Genomic DNA, 19,056 nt, shown 5'->3' with positions numbered 1-19,056 from the left:
CTTGACAAAACAAAACAAATTCAAAAAGGCAAAAAGAAATATGCAATGCTTGGCCAATTCAGATTTAATTCCTTTCAGTCTACATTTAGAAAGTTTGCTCTGCAACTAAATAAACTGAATGTTTATTTTTTAATTTCCATAAGATTGGTGTCTTACAGACCCTGCAATGAGATACAGCAAAGCACACCATTTGGCAGAAGGAAAGCCCAGATAAGTTTTCTATGTTGTGTGCTTGGCTCTGCTCGAATCCCACTATTTTAATGTAGACAGTATAATCCTGTGCTTCAGCTTCCCCATCTCTACTGCTGAGACTGATCATAAGGTTATGCAAAGTTCCTAAATGAGATGCTCAAATGGAAAAACTAAACACAGACTCATTTTTTGTTGAAAATTAGAGCATGAGGTTTCTCTATGAAAATTCAACATGCCTCAACGATTTGCATGGTTGTTATTATACATATGTTGGAGAGAATTCCACAGTGAGTTAAAAATCAAACTGAAAGCTGCAATTAAGAACAATGTGCAGCTTTTGTCAACGATGCCACTTACTGAAGGATACAATATAGCTTAGTCTAAAAAGAATGACATTACAAAAACTATGCGTATTTGTCTGAAGTCTACAACACAATGAAACAAGGTCATTTTGTGTTTTTCTTTTCTTTTTTTGAAGAATCAGGAGGGAATATAAGAACAATCAAAGTACTTTTAATTTCCCTTAGAGACAGAGAAATTTGACTCAGGTCTGTTTGGAAAGCAAGACAGAGTAAGTAATTGTAGTCCTAATTCAAAATGAAAGTAAAATCTTTCATATTTTCATGTGGAAAATTCTACCACTGCAAAATGGACAAAAGTTTTTAAGAACACAAGAGAAGTACAACATGCAGGTATAAAAAAGGAAAACACAGGGAAGTCCTAATGTTTCAGAGCACATTATATAAAGTAAATCTATACCACAGAATCATAGCATATCCTGAGTCGGAGGGGATGCACAAGGATTAGTGAGTCCAACTACTGGCTCCCAGGTTTGGGGCGGTGCCTGCTGTCCTGGGCAGCCTGCTCCATGCCCACTGCTGCAGAACCTGTCCCTTTTACATCCTCCTTATGTTGTGGTGCCCAAGCCTGCACTCGGTGCTTGAGATGAGGCCGCACAGTGCAGAGCAGAGTGGGACAACAGCCTCCCCTGCCTGGTGGTGATGCTGGATATGATGCACCCCAGGGTACCAGTTGGCCCTTTTGGCTGACAGGGCACTCTGCTGACTCATGTCCAATTTGTCATCAGAAAGAACCCCCAGATCCCTTTCTGCAGGGTGCTTTCCTGCCTCTCATCTCTCAGTCCATTCATACATCCATACAGACATCTAAGTTAACCTGTATGGATACTACATTGCCATATTACACAAAAGCAGTGCCAAGATTTTGATCAGAAGCAATTTGTAATGCTCATGCATCTCGAACATTCAGAAGCTCTTAAGAGTTTGAAACTTCCTATGCTTGTTACATGGCTAACACATTAAAGATGCTTCTGAAAACAAAATAAGTCTTTCAAGTCTACTAGCAAATTCAGATAATTTAAATAGATATCTCTTAGGTAAGTCTGATTAAAAAAAACACAAAAAACAAATTGACTTCAATTTCACTAAGCTCTGAGCAAAGATTTAGTAGGTTGATTACACGTCTTACCAACTGTGAATACAAATGTCCATTAATTAAATAGAGCATCACAATTGATTTCTAATTTTAGCAAATATGGAGAACACTTTTGGTGATTTGTGATTATTTTACCATTAATTTCATAATGAGAATATCTGCTCATAATTTCTAAGCCTCAAAGACAATTATTATTTTAGGGTATTTAAATATTGTAGGTGTTCATATAAACTAATTATCAGTTTTCAAGCTTCTTAGGCCATCTCCTCCTCCTTTTACATCTGGCATCCCTGTCCATCCCACATTCCCTTCACACACAAACCTGACATAACAAGAAAAACAGGAACAAAAGAAATAATCAAGAATTAGAAGGATTAAAATACTTTTCACCCCACAACACTGTAAGTAGAGGACATATTGCATAGCTCCAGTTCTGAAGAAAGCAAAAAGAAAGAAGAATAATGAATGACATGTCTAGCTACTGACCACTTGGTGGAAGATGTAGAAGGCAACAGAAATAACAAACTTCATCACGTTTTGTATAATTAGATCAATTCTGAGGAACGATCCCAGAAACTGTGATGTCTCTAAAATCAGAACCTACGGGGCTCTGCACAGTGCCAGTACTGAGAAAGAAGCTGAGAAATCCAGTCAGTGATATTTACTCTTTCCCCACTGTGAAGAAAACACCAGAAAAGTCACAAAGGAAAGGACACCAAATTTACGTGAGTCTTCTCCCCCAGTTTCAGAAGTGCTAACTATACCTAAAAAATGCTCTTCAACTAACATAAAAAATGATCAATGCTAAACTTATTTAAAAACAAGGTTCAAGACACTTCTGAATGTAAATTCAAAGGAAAGAGATACTAAATCTTCTTCTTCCTTCTGCCTAAAAATATATTTCTATGTTTAAGGCTTAAATTATCCTCCAGACCACAAGCCAACATAGCTCTGCCTTCTGTATTTTGCAGGCAATTTCAGTGCCTTTCAATATTGCAGTCTTCCATGAACTGAGTGGTTTTCTGCCTCAGCACTTTAGCTTGGATTAGGAGGTTGCTCTTGAAAATAATCTCCCAACCATTCCCCCTTACTGTGTTTTAGTTTGCTTACTAGAGCAAACTCTGTTTATTTTGGATAAGACTAAAATGTAAATGCATAAGGACTAGCCTGAAGATAAACCACAAAAGCACAGTACAGATGTTTGGTCCTAAGCTTCAGTACTGCCCTGCACGTCGCTCCTGTTTACTGTGCTATTTGCTAATGTGGATGCATCTCATGACTATTTCTGATTAAACTGAATCCTGATCAGACATGCACTGATGTACTGAAACTACTTATTTAAAGCTGGAGTGCCTTGAGGACTCCATGAAATACATATAAACTCATACACATATAAACAATTTGACACATCCTCGCTGTAATAGAGACTTCATTCCACTTATGGTGAGAAAATTGTTAGCATGGTTCTGCAGATAATCAGGGCAAGGGAGATGAAATGTGGAGAGGGGCCAGTAACAAGCCTTACTTTATTTACATATGAAAAAACTGAGCCCCAAAATTCATTTCAGAGCATGTAACCATATTGGTCTAGGTAGCAATTTTAGCACTTAAAAAAGGAAGACTTCACTTTAAAAGCAAAGGTAGAAATATATATGTCTCTAGCAGCCACAGGCCTGTGTAGATCTTTTCCACAGTCACGGGTCTGCTGGTTTCAAATTTAGAGATACAGTTCAAGTCAACAAGGAAGAAGTAGCACTTAAAAGACTACTCTGCCCAGGATTGTAGTGTAATCTTTGACTACCATGCTTTATCTAGTGGGAAAGAAAGAGCAGTAAGACTTCTATCTGAGACTGATTTTTGTCTCACCCCATTCAAACCTCTGAACAGCAAAAGACTTCAGAAGTCTTTCTGCTACAATAAAGAAACTTATCCAAGCGTCATGCCTATTCTGGATCAATAAACATTCATGAAAGGCAGTACATACTTCTGTACCACTCAACTACCTGAAATTTTAGTTGTAGTATAAACTTGACCTCCATTCCTCATTATCTTCCAATATTCAGTACAATCATGAGTTATCTTTGAAAATAAGAATAGCTAAAAAAAGGAGGCATGGGCTGTTCTGTGACTTAATTCCTCACTAATATTTTACTCCTCCTCCATTATATTCAAATATTGATAAGACAGCTAAGGATTTTACTCCGTATTGAGGGAGACATGAAAAATAAAAGTACAGAAGAAAATCAGTTGTTGCGTCTAGATTCCAACAGTAGGAAATTTCTATTTAGTCGTCTTTAAAAGCAATTTAAACCATTAGCCTTAAAGAACCAGAAAAGGTTGACTAAATGTTAGCTCTGGAACAGTTACAAATTATTTATATTCTGAAAGCAAAGCTTTTAAAATGGTGCTACAGTAATTCAGATAAGATTACATGTGAAAACTGATGTACAGTAATTGCACATAGAGGCACATGAATCATTAATATTTTAAATGCATTTAACAAGTAGAACAGATAGACAAGAGGAATGAAGAGTAGCACAGAAGTCTTCAAAAATAGGAGTTTTCAAAGGAAGTTGAAGTGTCATTAATGAAAGAATGTAAAGAAGCTACAATAATTGGCCTATAGCAATCTCAATTTCTTGAACACAGTGAAACAAACCAGGCCAGAGAGCATTTTAAACTATCCTTTTGAAAGGGGACTATGAAAATACATTTGTAAAATACACTAAACGCGTTTCCTAGCTGGCTCTGTTGTAATTCATTCTTTGAGTAACTATTACTACAATCTATAACACTATTACAATTCTAACAGCTTTTTAAGATGGCTTTCCTGCATGGATAGAAATATGACTGTACAGAATTTGAGATTATGAGTTTGGTTTCTGATTATAACTTATCTGCAACTCCTTTTTTCCCCCAGCAACAACAGATTAAAGCATAGTTTGAAAGCTAGAGGCTTCTTCTCACTAAATAACAGTTTTCTAATGTCTTATAGACATGCAGAATCCTTGACTTACATTTAAAACAACAACAGCAAAAAAGGTGTTTCAAAAATGCACTTCAAGAAATCTTGAATGTTCCTTTTCCACCAAATGGAAAACAACTTATTTCAATTCTTTCAAATTAAGAAATCTGTTCAGTTAAAAACACATTCCGTTATTTTCTCTTATAGGATGGATAAATCTGCCAAAAAGCATTTCTTATCATTAGGGTTTTCCATAATATATGTTATTTTTCCCCTTGTTTTAAATGATTGCTTGGTAGAAGATGTTATGGCGCTTGTGCCTGTCATCACTGATCACAGCTGTGATCTTGGTGACAAAACTTAATGAAATGATTAATTCTGTAGCAAGTGCATTTTCCTTACATGAAAGCTCAGGAAAAAAAAAAAAAAGTGGAAAAAATGCACACAATAACTTTGTTGGATAAAGCGAGGCTTAAAATAAATATAATTGAGGTTAAAATAAATATAATTGAACCCATCCTCTGGATAAACATATGGACATTGACCTTAACCTTTTGAGCAGCTGGTTAAATAGGGAAGGTGGGAAGCAAATTAAAGTAGTTTAGGAATCTCCAGGATTTCTCCTTGAAATTTTCTCAGGATACCAGGATTTCTGGTTCAATGTCAGCAAATCATGACATCTGCCCTTTTATTTTACCACAGTATCACCTTCCATCTTGTTAGTAACCACATCATTTACAATTAGAATCTTGCATTTTACCAAAAGAAATCTAGTCAATTGTTTGTGTATCCAGCAATTTCCAGAACAATGCTTACAACCAGATATCTGAGCAGTTACTGAAGATTGCTCATTTGCACTTACTTGATTAGAAAGGTTGAATTCTGTAAATAATGTGTGTGCAAGTCATATGATCTGAGATATCTGATGAAATTTGCAACTTCTGTGATAATTTGTTTCAAACACCTCAGTTACCAAATTAAACGTAATAGGAACTGAGTGCCCTAAAAAAGATAATATGCTTCATTTCTCTTTTTAAATGGAAGACTAACATAACACTGCCTAGTACTTTGTGATATAACTGAATCATTTTAATTTTAACTTAATTTGGACATAGAGACTTACTCTGCCCACAGGGCTCATAGGATGAGCAGCATAATCTGATGTCAGATTATAGTTAGTTGCTTCACATATCACGCTTACAGGTCTCTCCTTCTTTTCTTCAGACGTCATTGCTGCAGCAGTCCTGAAAATAGAATATGTAATAGCACTAGAACATGCTGTGTATGCACACTGCTATTAAAAAGCACCCCCAGACGTAGCCTAATACAAGCTGCGTCCTACTTTTTCAATTTAAAAGCAGTTCACACTTCATTGTAAAGTTACCTGCACTGTGTTTTAATCTTAAATCTGTCACAGATGAATTTAAGATGTTTAAAATAGGATTTCTTTATTAGCTTATGCTGTTAGTGGGAAGGAAAAACACTTTGATATAGAAATAGGACGAAATGCTCTCCAAAGCCACATATGGCTTTGCCTCACTTCACAGAATCATAGAATGGTTTGGGTTGGAAGAGACCTTGAAGCCCATCCAGTTCCAAAACCTCTGCCATGGGCAGGGCTGCGATTCACCAGATCAAGTTGCCCAGAGCCCCATCTAACTTGGCCTTGAACACCTCCACAGATGGGGTACCCACAAGCTTTTTGGGCAGCAGTTGCAGTGCCTCACCACCCTCTGAGTTAATGACCCAGACTAAATCTCTTCTCTTTCAGAATACACACATTTATGCAATTCCACATACTGTAGTTCTGACAGTTGACACTGTGACAGTTGTCACAGTGTAACAGGTGTTGCAGCAGTGGTGGTAAATAGGACACCTAACACCCAGCTACATATAGCATCTTAAAGTCAGGTATGACTACCATGCATATCATCTTTGCATTTTGTTGTGTAAGTCACAAAATTAATGCAAAGATAGCAATTACTGGGGAAAGGACTCAACAGGCTGACAAAATAACCAACAGAAGAAAAACTATCAGATAAAACAAAGTAAATTAAACATGCTTGATTGTGCCTATAGGAATCAAAAATGGATTCCTTGTTGAAAGTTTACTGGATTACAACATAATAAATACATTGTTTGCTAATACTATAGAATATCTGAAGCGACAAATGGAAATCCACACAGTTAGACAGAGTACATTTCTACTACATAACCACGTTGCATATTCTTATTGCTTTTTTTCTATTAAAAAAAATAGTATCAAGTATTTAATATTATTTTCAATAAATTTAAACAAATGAAATTATATACATGGTAATTCCACTTGGAAAAAAAATAAACATCACAATTAGCAATCATGGAAGCTTATTTAAATGTTAGACACTTTTAAAACATGTATTTTGTAACCACTTACTGTTCATTCACAACAAAAATACAGTTGTCCTGCGACGGCTGTCCCGTTACCGGATGTTTGCAGGTTACTTTTCGTTCATTATGACTGTAGAGGGGAGATAAGGAACAACTCTTAGGCATAAATTTTTTAGTTTTCCAACTCAGCCATATATAGCCACTACATCAAGTATATCAAACCAGTAAAAATGAAGTCAGTCATTTAAAATCTTCAGATGATGCAGATTAATATTCAGTCATTGAAACAGAGCTATGTCACGCTCAAGGTCTGCTGTAGTCAATGACTAACCCAGCACACTGCTCCACTGCACCTCCCAGCACCAGGGAGCCTGTCAGCATAGGCCTTTGCTCTCACCAGTACACACCAAATCTGGCACGGCATCTTGTTCTCCTAAGCTGCAGCTTTTGCTAGATCACTGGATCACTAGACCTTGGAGCAGCTCCAAGAACATGAAAGAAATTGCCGAAATTCAATGGCTCTCAGCTGCTGCCACTCATGAAGGAAATGTTTTGACTTGAGCCATCCAGCCCAAGGGGCAACAGGAGCAAAGGGGAGAAGCAGTCCTGTTGTAACTGCCTGTAAGACATGCCTATCGGGTGACTCTTATATGCTGGTCCTGCTGCAGAACAGGGCTTTCCTGCAAGTTTCAAGGCCTCACAAGTCCCAGCCACGTCACGAGCAAGCATGAATGAAAGTGCAGAGCTGCCAGCTGGCAGAGCAACAGCTTAGGACACTGTGAGAAGTCGAGGCCTGAACTGCAACAACCCCTGGGAACAGCATTCCTCAGATGTAGGGGTGGAGCAGGGCAGGTGTGCTCATGAAATCTTCAGTGATCAAAAAGCACAGAAGCTGAAATCAGACTAGGAAAGGACAATGAGCACAGAATGAAGGTGTATTAATCAGGTATATTCAAGTTATTTGAAAACAAACTCACCTCACTTGTATATTTAACACTTTATATAATCAAAAAAGTATTTACTACAAAGAGTGAAGTACAACAGTACTTCAGAACAACAGTACTACAACAGTAACTGAAAGCAGCACTGTAAATAATGAAAAAACAATAATTCCTTTTAAAATATTTACTTTTGCAAAGAATACAGGATACAGTCTGCAGGACCTTATATATTACTACGCCTTTTTTACCCCAAGCTCAGCCTTAAAAATATTTGTGGACAGGGAACAAACCTGGACAAAAAAAGTGTGCTTTAGTTGCAAGATAGCTGAAGAGGCACAAAAGGACAGGAGCTCTAAATGCCACATTTTCCTCAGCAGCTCCCTCTTTTACTGCCTGTTTGCCTAACCTTTTCAGCTTTCACAACTATGAAGCACAACTCATCTTGCAAATGTTATGCACTCTGCTCTTCCTGCTTCTTAAAACAACAGAGACTTCACAAGGCTATCTTAACGTTCCCCAAGCTCTTGAACATGCCTTTTGTTCATAATCATTTTGCAGCTTTGGTGCATAACTTAATTACAAGTTATCTCCATTCAATAAACCCATAAAATATTCACACTTGTTCCATGAACAGCAGACATTTGGGTAAATGTGCATAAACCTAAGGTGCAAGATTAGAAACATAACCCCATTCTTTAAACTCTCTGCCTCCCCATGCTGAAATTAAGTGGAATTTTATAAACCTACAAACACCTAGCTGGGTAGACACGTTATGGAGCATAGCTAATGAACTAACAAATTCTGGTAAGTAATCTTTGTTTTTTCAGTAAATTCAGCAGAATTCTCAGTTCAGCTTCCAAAGAAGCTGCTATTACAGAAGCTCATGTATTACAGTAAGAGGAACAGATGGAGACCACAGGAGTATGTTTGTACCATTCCTTATTGCCATGATCCCACAACTTTAAAATGAAAATGGCCCATATTGAAGAGAACTCAAAAACATTCCCAAGAAATGAACCGGGTTTTCTTAAATTCTTTTCTTTTGACTTCCAAAAACTTAATTTTCATTCACTCAGGTGACTCAGAGGTGTCATATCCCAGGTGCTGTGGGAGTGCACCTGGCACATGCCTGCACAGGAACAGGCAGGATTCAACAACCCCATGGGCCGGTCATACAAAGCCAGGAGGGAAAACAGATAAGAGAAGGAGAAGGATAAACAGAAGAGAGGATGCAAAAACAGAAATCTATTTAGCAATGTTGGTTTTTTTTTTCTACTCTCGAATCATATAATGAGTCAGTACTTCAGTAGTAACACAGTAGTTTGTTTATGGACAAAATATGGTTTTCTGTACTGCTCAAACTGACTTTGGACGTACAGAAATGAAGCTGACATTGCATACGAACAAAAGGCAAGAAAAATCATAAAACACGAAACAATGTCCAGTGAGGTATAACATTCCTTAAAGCATTTTCAAGATCCTTACAGTCACTTCTCTATAGGTGAGACAAAGACAGAACAATCTTTTCTTTGTCTTCTGCTGAGATGGAAGTGAAATTTTGTAAGCTTGAAAAGAAGTGTGATTACTTTAATATGTCTTACTGGATGAACAGACTTTAAACAATTCAATTTAAAACTTGTTCATTACTCATCAGAAATGTTGCATTTTTGGCATTCACTTAGCAGATATTTTGACAAGACTTCTCAAGTTACTGGTGTAAAATATAGAGTATCTTGGTAATTGTTGTCATAACCCTCCTACCTAACAGTAGTTTTAGGCGTTTGTTTTAAACTAAATCTTGCAGACTACAGAAAATTTCATTAAAAGCCACCATTTAATATTCACAATCTTTACCACATTCAGCTTGGACAGCTGTCCAAGAAATTTCACGCTGGGCCTACACCCAAGCTGCATTATCTTGTCAATGGGTCACAGGGGAAATAAAGCAAAAATATTTTCTTTTACTGCAAATTTTATTTTCCATTTTATGCAAACTCCACTCTGCAATTCAGAATTTCAACCCCGCATATTTCTGTGTCTATGCCTTTATGATGTGACAAAGAGTGATTTACTTGGATAACGGCAGCCAGAAGACAGCATGTTAATTTTCTGCTGATGCAGGGATACAACCTCCAAGTTGTATATGGATATAACATTCTTTTCTTCTTTCTTTCTCAGAACAGCTAAGGGTGGAAGAGACCTTTTGGTCGACCTGCTCAAGAAAAGGCACACAGAGCAGGCTGCTCAGGATGAACTCCAGGAGGCTTCTGAAGATCTCCAAGGAGGGTAATTCCACAGATCTCCAATCAATTTCTGGTAACAACATGTGTTGAGAAAGCGGGGTAACTATATACACAAACAGCTGTGCTTATACCAAAGGATTTGACTGACCTTTACTATTTCAGCAACTGCAGTCAGTTTGTATTAATGGCCTGCTACACACCATAAATTCCCTGTATATTTTATTAGTATTCATGAGCATAGATTCAATATTAACCATTAAAGTTTGCCACTGAGAAGCATTAAACTCCAGAAATGAACACTGCTGACTAAGATCACAGAATGGTTTGGCTTGGAAGGGGCCTGAAAGCTCACCTAGTTCCAACCCCATGCTACAGGCAGGGCTGCCAACCCAGCAGCTCAGGCTGCCCAGGGACCCATCCAACCTGGCCTTGAACGTCTCCAGGGATGGGGCATCCACAGCTTCTATGGGCAGCTGTGCCAGTGCCTCACCACTCTCTGAACAAAAAAATGTTTACTTCCTCAGAAAGGAAACAGTGGTTTGGTGTCTGGGTTATGCTGGGACTTTGAGGAAGTGTGCCCCATGCTGAAACACTGCAGCATTCCCTGGAGCAGATACATTTCTTCACTGAATGAAGGTGATGTGATAGAGAAGCAAGGTACATCACAGGTCTGGCACGCATCAAAATAATGCTCTGTTCTTGATTCCAGTAGTGGCCCTGACAGCGGCCAGTTGTAAAAGCATTTGAAATAAAGCAACCAATCAACCAAAAAAAAAAAAAAAAAAGAAAGAAAAAAGAAAAAAGAAAAAAAAATCCCAACTGTACTGAAATAGCTGAAAATGGAACATGTCTCTGAACAAGCTATCTCAGTGCAAGACAACCAAACAGGAAAATCTGACCTCCTTTTCTCTGGAATTTATTATATTCTTCTTCCAAAATCATTTCTCTGAACAACTGCAGGCTTTAGCAAGTATCTCAGCTTTGACACATGGACAAACCCTTAAAGAAAAAGAATTTATCTTGTCCAGGTTAGAAGATGACCACAACCTTGAATTTGACTCATACTATTTGCTTTCTTACTCCACTCCTTCCTTCTCCTTTCCATTACTCAAGACACTCTCTTCAAGAAGATAGAAGACAGACACAAGACTATTTTACTTACTTTCACCAGTGCTAAACGTGTTTAAGAAATCTTGCTTAATTTACTCATGTACAGTTAACAGCAATCTTTTTGATGGCCAAAAGTGATACAAGGATGACTCTTAATGTCCTCAAGTAGATCATTTAAATACATTATCCTATCCGTAGATAGAAAAATAATGTACAACTCCAGGGACAGCACTTTCCAACTGTTTGTTTTATGCCTTGTTTTACACAATTGCTGACACAAAAATGCTGTGTACCAATAGCACTGCGAAATCAGCAAACAGAAAATTTGATCCAGTTTTGCCATTTTGAAGTTGTTGTAATCTTTAAATGTATTGGGGCTTTTTTTTTTTTTTTTTTTTTTTTTTGGATAGGCAATCAACTCAGTTGATAGCAGTAGAAATAGAAAAAAATACATATAATCCAGCTGGTACAGAAAGGTCTATGCAATTAAATTGAAGAGTTAGACAGAATTAGATTGGAACAGAGCAATTCACTCTGAAGTGGCAAGGAAGATCCAAGTACAGAGGTGAGGACACTCAGACTGAGGTCTCTCCATTGTATGATTTGGTTGAGCTCCCTATCCTCTCATGAAAATGGAGCAGGGGCCAGAACTCTTAAAAACACATCTGGTTTTCTCCCACTGAAATTAAAGCTAGATACCACTTCAAAGCTTTGCTCATGCCCTTTCTCTGTATACTTTATTTATGCGGTCCTACAGTCTAAGGCCTTCTCATTTAGTCATTCTCAATGTGACCATCAAAGCAAAGGCTGACTTTTACTTCACTGAAAGGATACAAACAAAACCATAAACTGGGACATAACTTCCAACAAACCTCTTCATCTTTAATTCAGAAAGACTGTTCCTTTTGGTAAAACTGAAGAACACATTTCAGAAGATTGGCATACCACATATCTGCCTCCTAATATGTTTTCTAAGGCTTAAGTAAGATTTTCAGTCTGATGATCTAATCCATAGGCAATCTCTTTATATCACAAATTTACTCAGAGTATATAGAGATATTTCATAAGAGAGGCAAATGTATACATTTTTCATGTTTCGTAACAAAATACTTTAAAGCTATGAATAAAGCAAAAAATCACAAAAGCCATTAAGTGCTCCTCTCTAAATTAATTATTTTTACTGACGTTTGAAGGTAAGATTAAACTGGAAACATATGTAGGATGAGTCCAGTCCAGCTTTACTCAACTTATGTGAAGCATTTCATTATTAAATTACGGAAAAATAGTAACAAAAAAATCACATCAGCAATTTTTATGTTGTGTGCTTGCTTTCTAAGATAAGAATGCCTCATAACTGAAATAAATGCAGTAACTTACAATTATCTGACAAGAAGTTGTCTGGATTTTGAAAAAAACTTAGGTAAATGCAGTCCCTACACAAATGTTAGCAAGAACGTGGCCTGTGGTTGTACAAAGTCTTATTTTACTAAATCTGTAATGCCACATTGTACCAAAAGCACAAGCCCTTTTTTTTTTTTTTTTTTTTTTTTTTTGGTCAATACTGTCATACCCTATAATTATAAAGCTTTTTTTTCAATTAAGTTTTTTAAACAACTCTGGCAACCGTATAAATTGAACCATAGGCTTCACTAGCAGACATACGAGTGCAGTAATTGAACATCAGGACCACTGTATAAAAGGGAGTGTAAAGAGACAGGAAGTTTCCAAGTGCACGGAGTGCTGACCTGCATCACATACACTGTGACTGTGAAAGTGAAGCATGTAGAATACTTTGGTGCACACACATTTGGGAAGGTGCACGCAAAACTCTACTGATCTTCTTGGCAAACAACACAACACCTAGTCTGCAGTTGCTGCTGCCACCAATTTCTTGATCTGCTACGAGTTTCATTTTTTCAGGCAAAAGCTCTTTTCTCTCTGGATTTTCCCTTTAAGCCCTCCTTAGTATGAAGCAAACACAGAAGTTTTGGTCTCCTTGCTAGAGCTGTAATGAAAAAGCACCTGAACATCTCTATACAACTGACTGTACTCAGCTTTTCAATCATTATAGGTATTTACTGCCCTGAAAGCGTAACCCTTTCTTTCAATTGGACCTTTGTAAAATGAGATTTATATTTCAGTGAAAATAAAGCCTTTTCTTGCCCAAGCCGATACAATTGTTTTTCCAAAACTTTGTAGCAGGATTTCTCTCACATGTAACATATTTGAGAATTTGCAAGATACTAAAATTCAATAATGGTCACAAAAGTGGAGGAATCTGTGAAGCAACTTGCTGTGTGTCATTAATGTACATAAGATTTTTACATTTTAAGCCCTGAGCACAGTGTAAAATATACTATCTTGGTAACAGTACTGCAGTCAAAGAAAATCCTCAACTGTGTATTATTATAAAATATAATGACCAAAACATTATTTGCTGTTTGAGACAGCTTGAGAAAAAAAGGAGGCAGTTAGAAGGCACAACTATCTGTAAGTCTCAGATTTGATATTTGAAATCTTAGTGCTCCTTAAAGGATAACTAGTTGGGAAGCTTCCAAGAACTAGTGTAACATAAGACCCTTGGAGTGAAAGCCTACATGCTGTTTTCTAAATTCAAATAAAATTTGGAATAGCATGGCTCAATAGGTGGCTTGCAGACAAGAAGTAGTACTGGATATTCCCATCCTGTTGAGGACTGACCACAGACATCCCAGCAACTAATGCTGCCCCCAAAAGCCCACTTGTCCCTTGCAAAAAGGATGCTACAACCTCTCCTGAAGAGGCAGTGAAGGTAAAAGAAATAAAAGCTAACTTTTGGAGAGGGCAACAAGAAGTCACAGATAACAGCTGTCCTAATACAACGAGCTAGTTCTCTTTGCTGCTAAAGATAGACTGGTCATATTAGACTGTATGAAGTCACCTAGTTTCATTAAGAAGAGTTGATTAGAAACTATTAATAGGTATTTACTTATAGATACATAAATGTTAAAGGTTTGTGGAACTGGAAATGACCTGAACTTACAAGAGACATACAGGTTGTGTAACTGCATGATCACAACTATATCACAACACTTGGAGCAATTCAGCACCCCAAGTACTGTCACATTTGGAGACTGGAGAAAGGCCAGGATTCTCAGCCACCATCCACAAATCTACGCACAATTTTAAGTAACAATTCTTCGCAAATGATTTTATACAGTTATCAAGACATCAAATGTTTTCATCAAAGATCACTAGGCAAGGGAATGATCTCTAATGCCTATCACTGAGCTCAGTTCTGCAAGCCTTGGCTTTCATGACTTATTATGTTGTAAGAAACACAAGTGAAATGCACTACTTCAGAAAGGTTGTTAGACAGAGAAGGATGAACTCAAAAATTAGCTTTGACTTATGGTTCCATTTTATTTTATTATGAATTCCAGAGATATTTTGCAAGAGAAGCCTCTTTTAATAATAGTTCATGTTTTATAATAATTAAACACTGAAAAAAAATCTTAAATATTACACGTAAAAAATGCATGCAAATAAATTAAGCAGTTTTTATATAAGCAAACACTATCTCGTCTATGCAAAAAACAATCTTGCTGTCAAAAGTATTTCCAACTGAAATCTTACTTGGCTCTCATGCTTTCAAGAATTCAAGATGTCTCCAATGGATGTACATTGAAAAAAGGTCAAAGTTGCCCCAGAATGTCTTCACCTCTCAAGCACTGACAACCTTGACTATCCTGTCCAGCCTCCTTCCCACTTTTAGTTTAAATGGGAGTTCATTGAAGTTCAAAGATGCAGAAAAAATATAGAAAACTCTGTGTTTCACTGAGAGATAGTTGTGCATTTAATAACAGAAGCAATAAATCTACTAACAAAACTGATAAATCCCACATTCATTTACCCACTTCTAAGTTTTCAATGTGTTTGGAGCACTCTCTGGACAGGTGACAATCCCTCCTGGCAAAACCTAGTTATTTAGTAAATTGTTGTAATCTCCTCCTATTTACAGTTCTCTTGATATTCTTGATATAGTTCTATAATGATACTCCCCCCTCGATACACTATGCATCAGAATTCTGCTCATCTTAGTTTTCTCCTTATTGTGGGGTTGTTTTCTTATAGTAAGGAACAAAAGAGTACACTGTGAATTTACAGTTTATGATCTTCTGCTTTACTGCTATTTTCAATATTTAGCACCTAAGCCCAACCTTCTTGCTCTCTTTCTCCTTCCTCTCCTTAGTTTTCTTCCAGATGATCTCTTAACTATGCATGTAACTCCTTCCCCAGCTTTCTACTTTCTGTGCAACTATTCCATGCTTTCACTGTCACGTCTACTTCCTCTTTGCAGTTACTACTCTTGAATAAGAAGTTGCTGATTACTGAAATAACCCTATTTATTGGATTCACATTCTCTCACAACTCAGATATCACTTTGCTTCCACTACTGGTCTCCTCAGCTGTTGATTATCTTCATTCAATACTGCTTGCTTCTTAAAAGACACTACTTGCTTAGTATTTTTTATGCCTGTATCATATAACCCCAAATCCTGCTTAGTCTCAAACTACTTACAGAAAGATATCCTTTAAAAAGCACTCTTTGAAGTTACAGCACTATTCAGTCGTTCCATTAAACTCCTGCTGTACAACTACAAAGAATCAAAGCTGCTTAATTTTATTGAGTTGTAAATGCAACACACACATACGTACACTTTTATTTTAGTAAATTAGTACTTTAGGATCAATGGCAGACTTTCAAAAGAGGCTTGGTGAAATTGCTTTGCTTTTCCTTGCAAATCTGAGTAAGCACATCAGCGATGAAAATCTGATATGTGCTAGCAGTAGTACTTAAACACCTTATTTCTTTTGAAAGTTATCCCTTTCAGTCAAATTTATAGGGATATCTTCCCCTTACCCCATCTGCTATTATTAATGATTTATTTATTTTAAAGATTATCTGAATCCCAGTATCAATTTTTCGATGAAGCAAATTCCGTTTTTATTTTAGCCAGCATGGCTATGTAGGCATGTAACAACATAGCACTGTTTTCAGCTACACCAATTCCATGATATCTTGATCATCTTCCCAATGCCTTACGAGTCGACACACTTCCACAGTTAGATCTCTAGTAAACATCAATTTTTATTAAATATCACACACTTCTGTTAATTACTCAGTAAAACTTAAAAGGAAACCATGCTTATCAAGCCCTTATATCAGAATATATTGGGAAAATACCTAGTTGTGACCTAATCTGCTGAGAGAAAAAGGGCTTGGCAAGCTCCCATAAAGTAAATGCATTATCAACTGGGAAGCGCTTAGAAATATTTAAGAGTCTGATAAAGGAAAGCAGCTGAAGTGTTGGTGTAGACACCCATTTTAACTGTGGTACTGCACTCAAGGCATCCCATATTTCGGACTTTCCCTCACAACAGATTCTGTTTTGCAAGAAGTAAAGACAGATGCTGAAACTTTATAAAAATAGTTCTTTTAGAAACAAACAGCCATCATTAACACTTCTACAACAGGTCTCCTTAAAGCCACTGCAAGTTTTTAAGAGTATTTAATCTTGGTGGTCCACTGACACAGTATATGCAAACGCATGCACCAGACCCCAGAAGATAATTAAAGCTTGCAGTATGAGTGGGCCTGCAATCATCTCAGACAAGAGAGTATAAAGCCTACTAAAAACATTCATTGCCTATGATGCAGAGTTTAAGTCCATAGACAGACCATATGTGGAACCAAAGTGGAACCCTGACTGCAGTGGTTTTCATCTGCGAGGTCTGAGGGCACAGATCAGGCTCACACAGCTCTGGTACTGCTTTCATTCTATAAAGAGTTGGTTTCAGGAGCTGATCATTAAAAAAAACAAAGAAACAGATAGACAAGGAACACCAAAAAATCTATATTATTTCCTTAGACAAATAGTAGCAAGTTGTTTCAGAAAGCTTCAAAGGACAGAAATAAGATCAGCTTTGCATTTGCTTGAAATCACAGCATAAACAGAATTTTCTCTGTACACGCACATACTTCAAAAGACTACACTGCCTTCTTGAAACTGTCACATGTAATGTTCATAAGTCTGCCTGCTCATCTTTCAGATGAAAGATCCTAAAAAAGGTGCAGCGTTTTCTGTTTCCAAGATACAAACAACACTGATCACGCTTGTGGAAAACCATCATTTAAATCAGAGGTGATCTGTAAAGAATGGACCAAGCTGCTGAGAGGTCACAATTCCTCTATTTCTCTGCTTTCAAGTCTATCATTCCCTATTATTCTTCATCTTACTACTTTAAAATACTTCTAAAAATTAGGCAAGCCTCAGCAGTTTAGCAAATATTACTTCACAGAAAAAAAAGCCATTATAATATTAACCACAATAATACTGAAGGGTTCCTAAAAGTTTTAATTCCTCCTACAGATCAGCACAGCTCATTATCAGGGGCAGAATGTCCTATGGGGGACAGTGTCTGTGCTTCTATAACACATTTAACTTTGATGATCAGACAGATAGGTCTAATTGTTGGAGTTAAGAATACAGAATAACAGAATGGTTCAGGTTGGGAGGGACCTCTGTAGATCATCTAGCCTCTTTGCTCAACCCATTTGCAATTAGTGAAAAGAATCCTTTGCAGCACTGAATCTGTCTCCATGCTGTTTAATGATACTATTTTACAGCATGAATTCCTTGCCTGTGATCAAAAAGCAATAAAGTCCATAGATTTAAGTAACAAGAAAAATGACTTGAGAAACATTCCACGGAAACGGGCAAAGCCAAATTATGGCTGGGAGCTGGAGATCAGCACCTACCTCAACAACCAGGAAGAAATGGAAAAGTGGGAGTGTGTAGAGATGGTGGTCTAACAGAAATTGTACAAAGACAAGTAGGAGGAAATTAGTTAGCTTCATTTTCAAAATGCACCAAGTCTTCCACCAAAACTAGTTCTAGTTTGCTTTTTCTTGATGAGTTACTCTATGTATCAGCACAAGAAGAAATCCAGATAAGTGAATATTTTCATACTAGTCCAGAATACAGGAAGAGAAAAGTTCTTCCTGCAGTATTTAAGAAGTCTGCAGTTTTTAATGTCATTCATGCATCTTCCCATACTCAATCTCAGAAATGCACAACTGGTTTTTAAAAAAAAGACACTAAGAAAGAAAAAACAAAGATACTCTCAAATAAGATTTTTCACATTAAAAATTGCTATGGTACAATCCAGTTATTTTAGAACCAGATTACTACAAAGAAAAAAAGAAAAAGCAAGCCAACCTGAACACAAGATTAAGTACTGTTGTCTTTATGTAGTGTTTTAGATGCTTTTCCCCACCTTGCTGCTGAGATTCTTGTAAGATAAATAAACATCATCACTTACACAATTTCTGAAGCAGCAACAATTTGTGACAACTTCAGCAGCACTATTATTTATTGCTAGATAAGGAAATGGGATAGAAAAAGGGTGACTATATACATACTGCTGTAGATGAAAAAAAATAGCATTAAAAAAAAAAGGAAAAATGCTCAGTAAGGACAAAAAGGAAATGAATTATTATGTTCTTTCAGGAAATGGCTTCATTACATGGAACAAATGATTTACTGCTTAGAATTTCTTATGTGTTTCAACACATCTGGTCACGTACTACGAAAAGAGTCTGCATCCACTTCCCAGTACTTAAACACAGGCTGTTAATCACTTTGATACCTGTATGCCTTATATAATCAAACTACTGGCTCTAAAAACTTAGAAAATTCCACTTAAGGAAAGTTTTTCTTGGCTGTCTCCCCTTGTA

At 36.9% G+C, this 19,056-nt stretch overlaps 1 protein-coding gene across 24 annotated transcripts in view; it reads right to left on the bottom strand.

Moving 5' to 3' along the window:
• Positions 1–19,056, bottom strand: part of PLEKHA5 (pleckstrin homology domain containing A5) — a 167,584-nt gene that overhangs the window by 63,241 nt on the left and 85,287 nt on the right. For all 24 annotated transcript variants that reach the window (XR_007374719.1, XM_048934531.1, XM_048934530.1 and 21 more), the window contains 2 exons: positions 7,029–7,112; positions 5,736–5,856 (listed from right to left, as the gene is read on the bottom strand). Coding sequence is in view for 23 of the 24 variants with exons in the window: in XM_048934531.1 (XP_048790488.1) it covers positions 5,736–5,856; positions 7,029–7,112 (205 nt within the window). In the remaining variant the exon portion in view is untranslated. The remainder of the gene's footprint in view (positions 1–5,735; positions 5,857–7,028; positions 7,113–19,056) is intronic.

This window comes from Lagopus muta, chromosome 1 (genome assembly GCF_023343835.1).
Source record: "Lagopus muta isolate bLagMut1 chromosome 1, bLagMut1 primary, whole genome shotgun sequence".
Lineage (NCBI taxonomy): Eukaryota > Metazoa > Chordata > Aves > Galliformes > Phasianidae > Lagopus > Lagopus muta.
The sequence above is the reverse complement of the archived record's forward strand: the minus strand, read 5'-3'. Positions and strand labels throughout refer to the sequence as shown.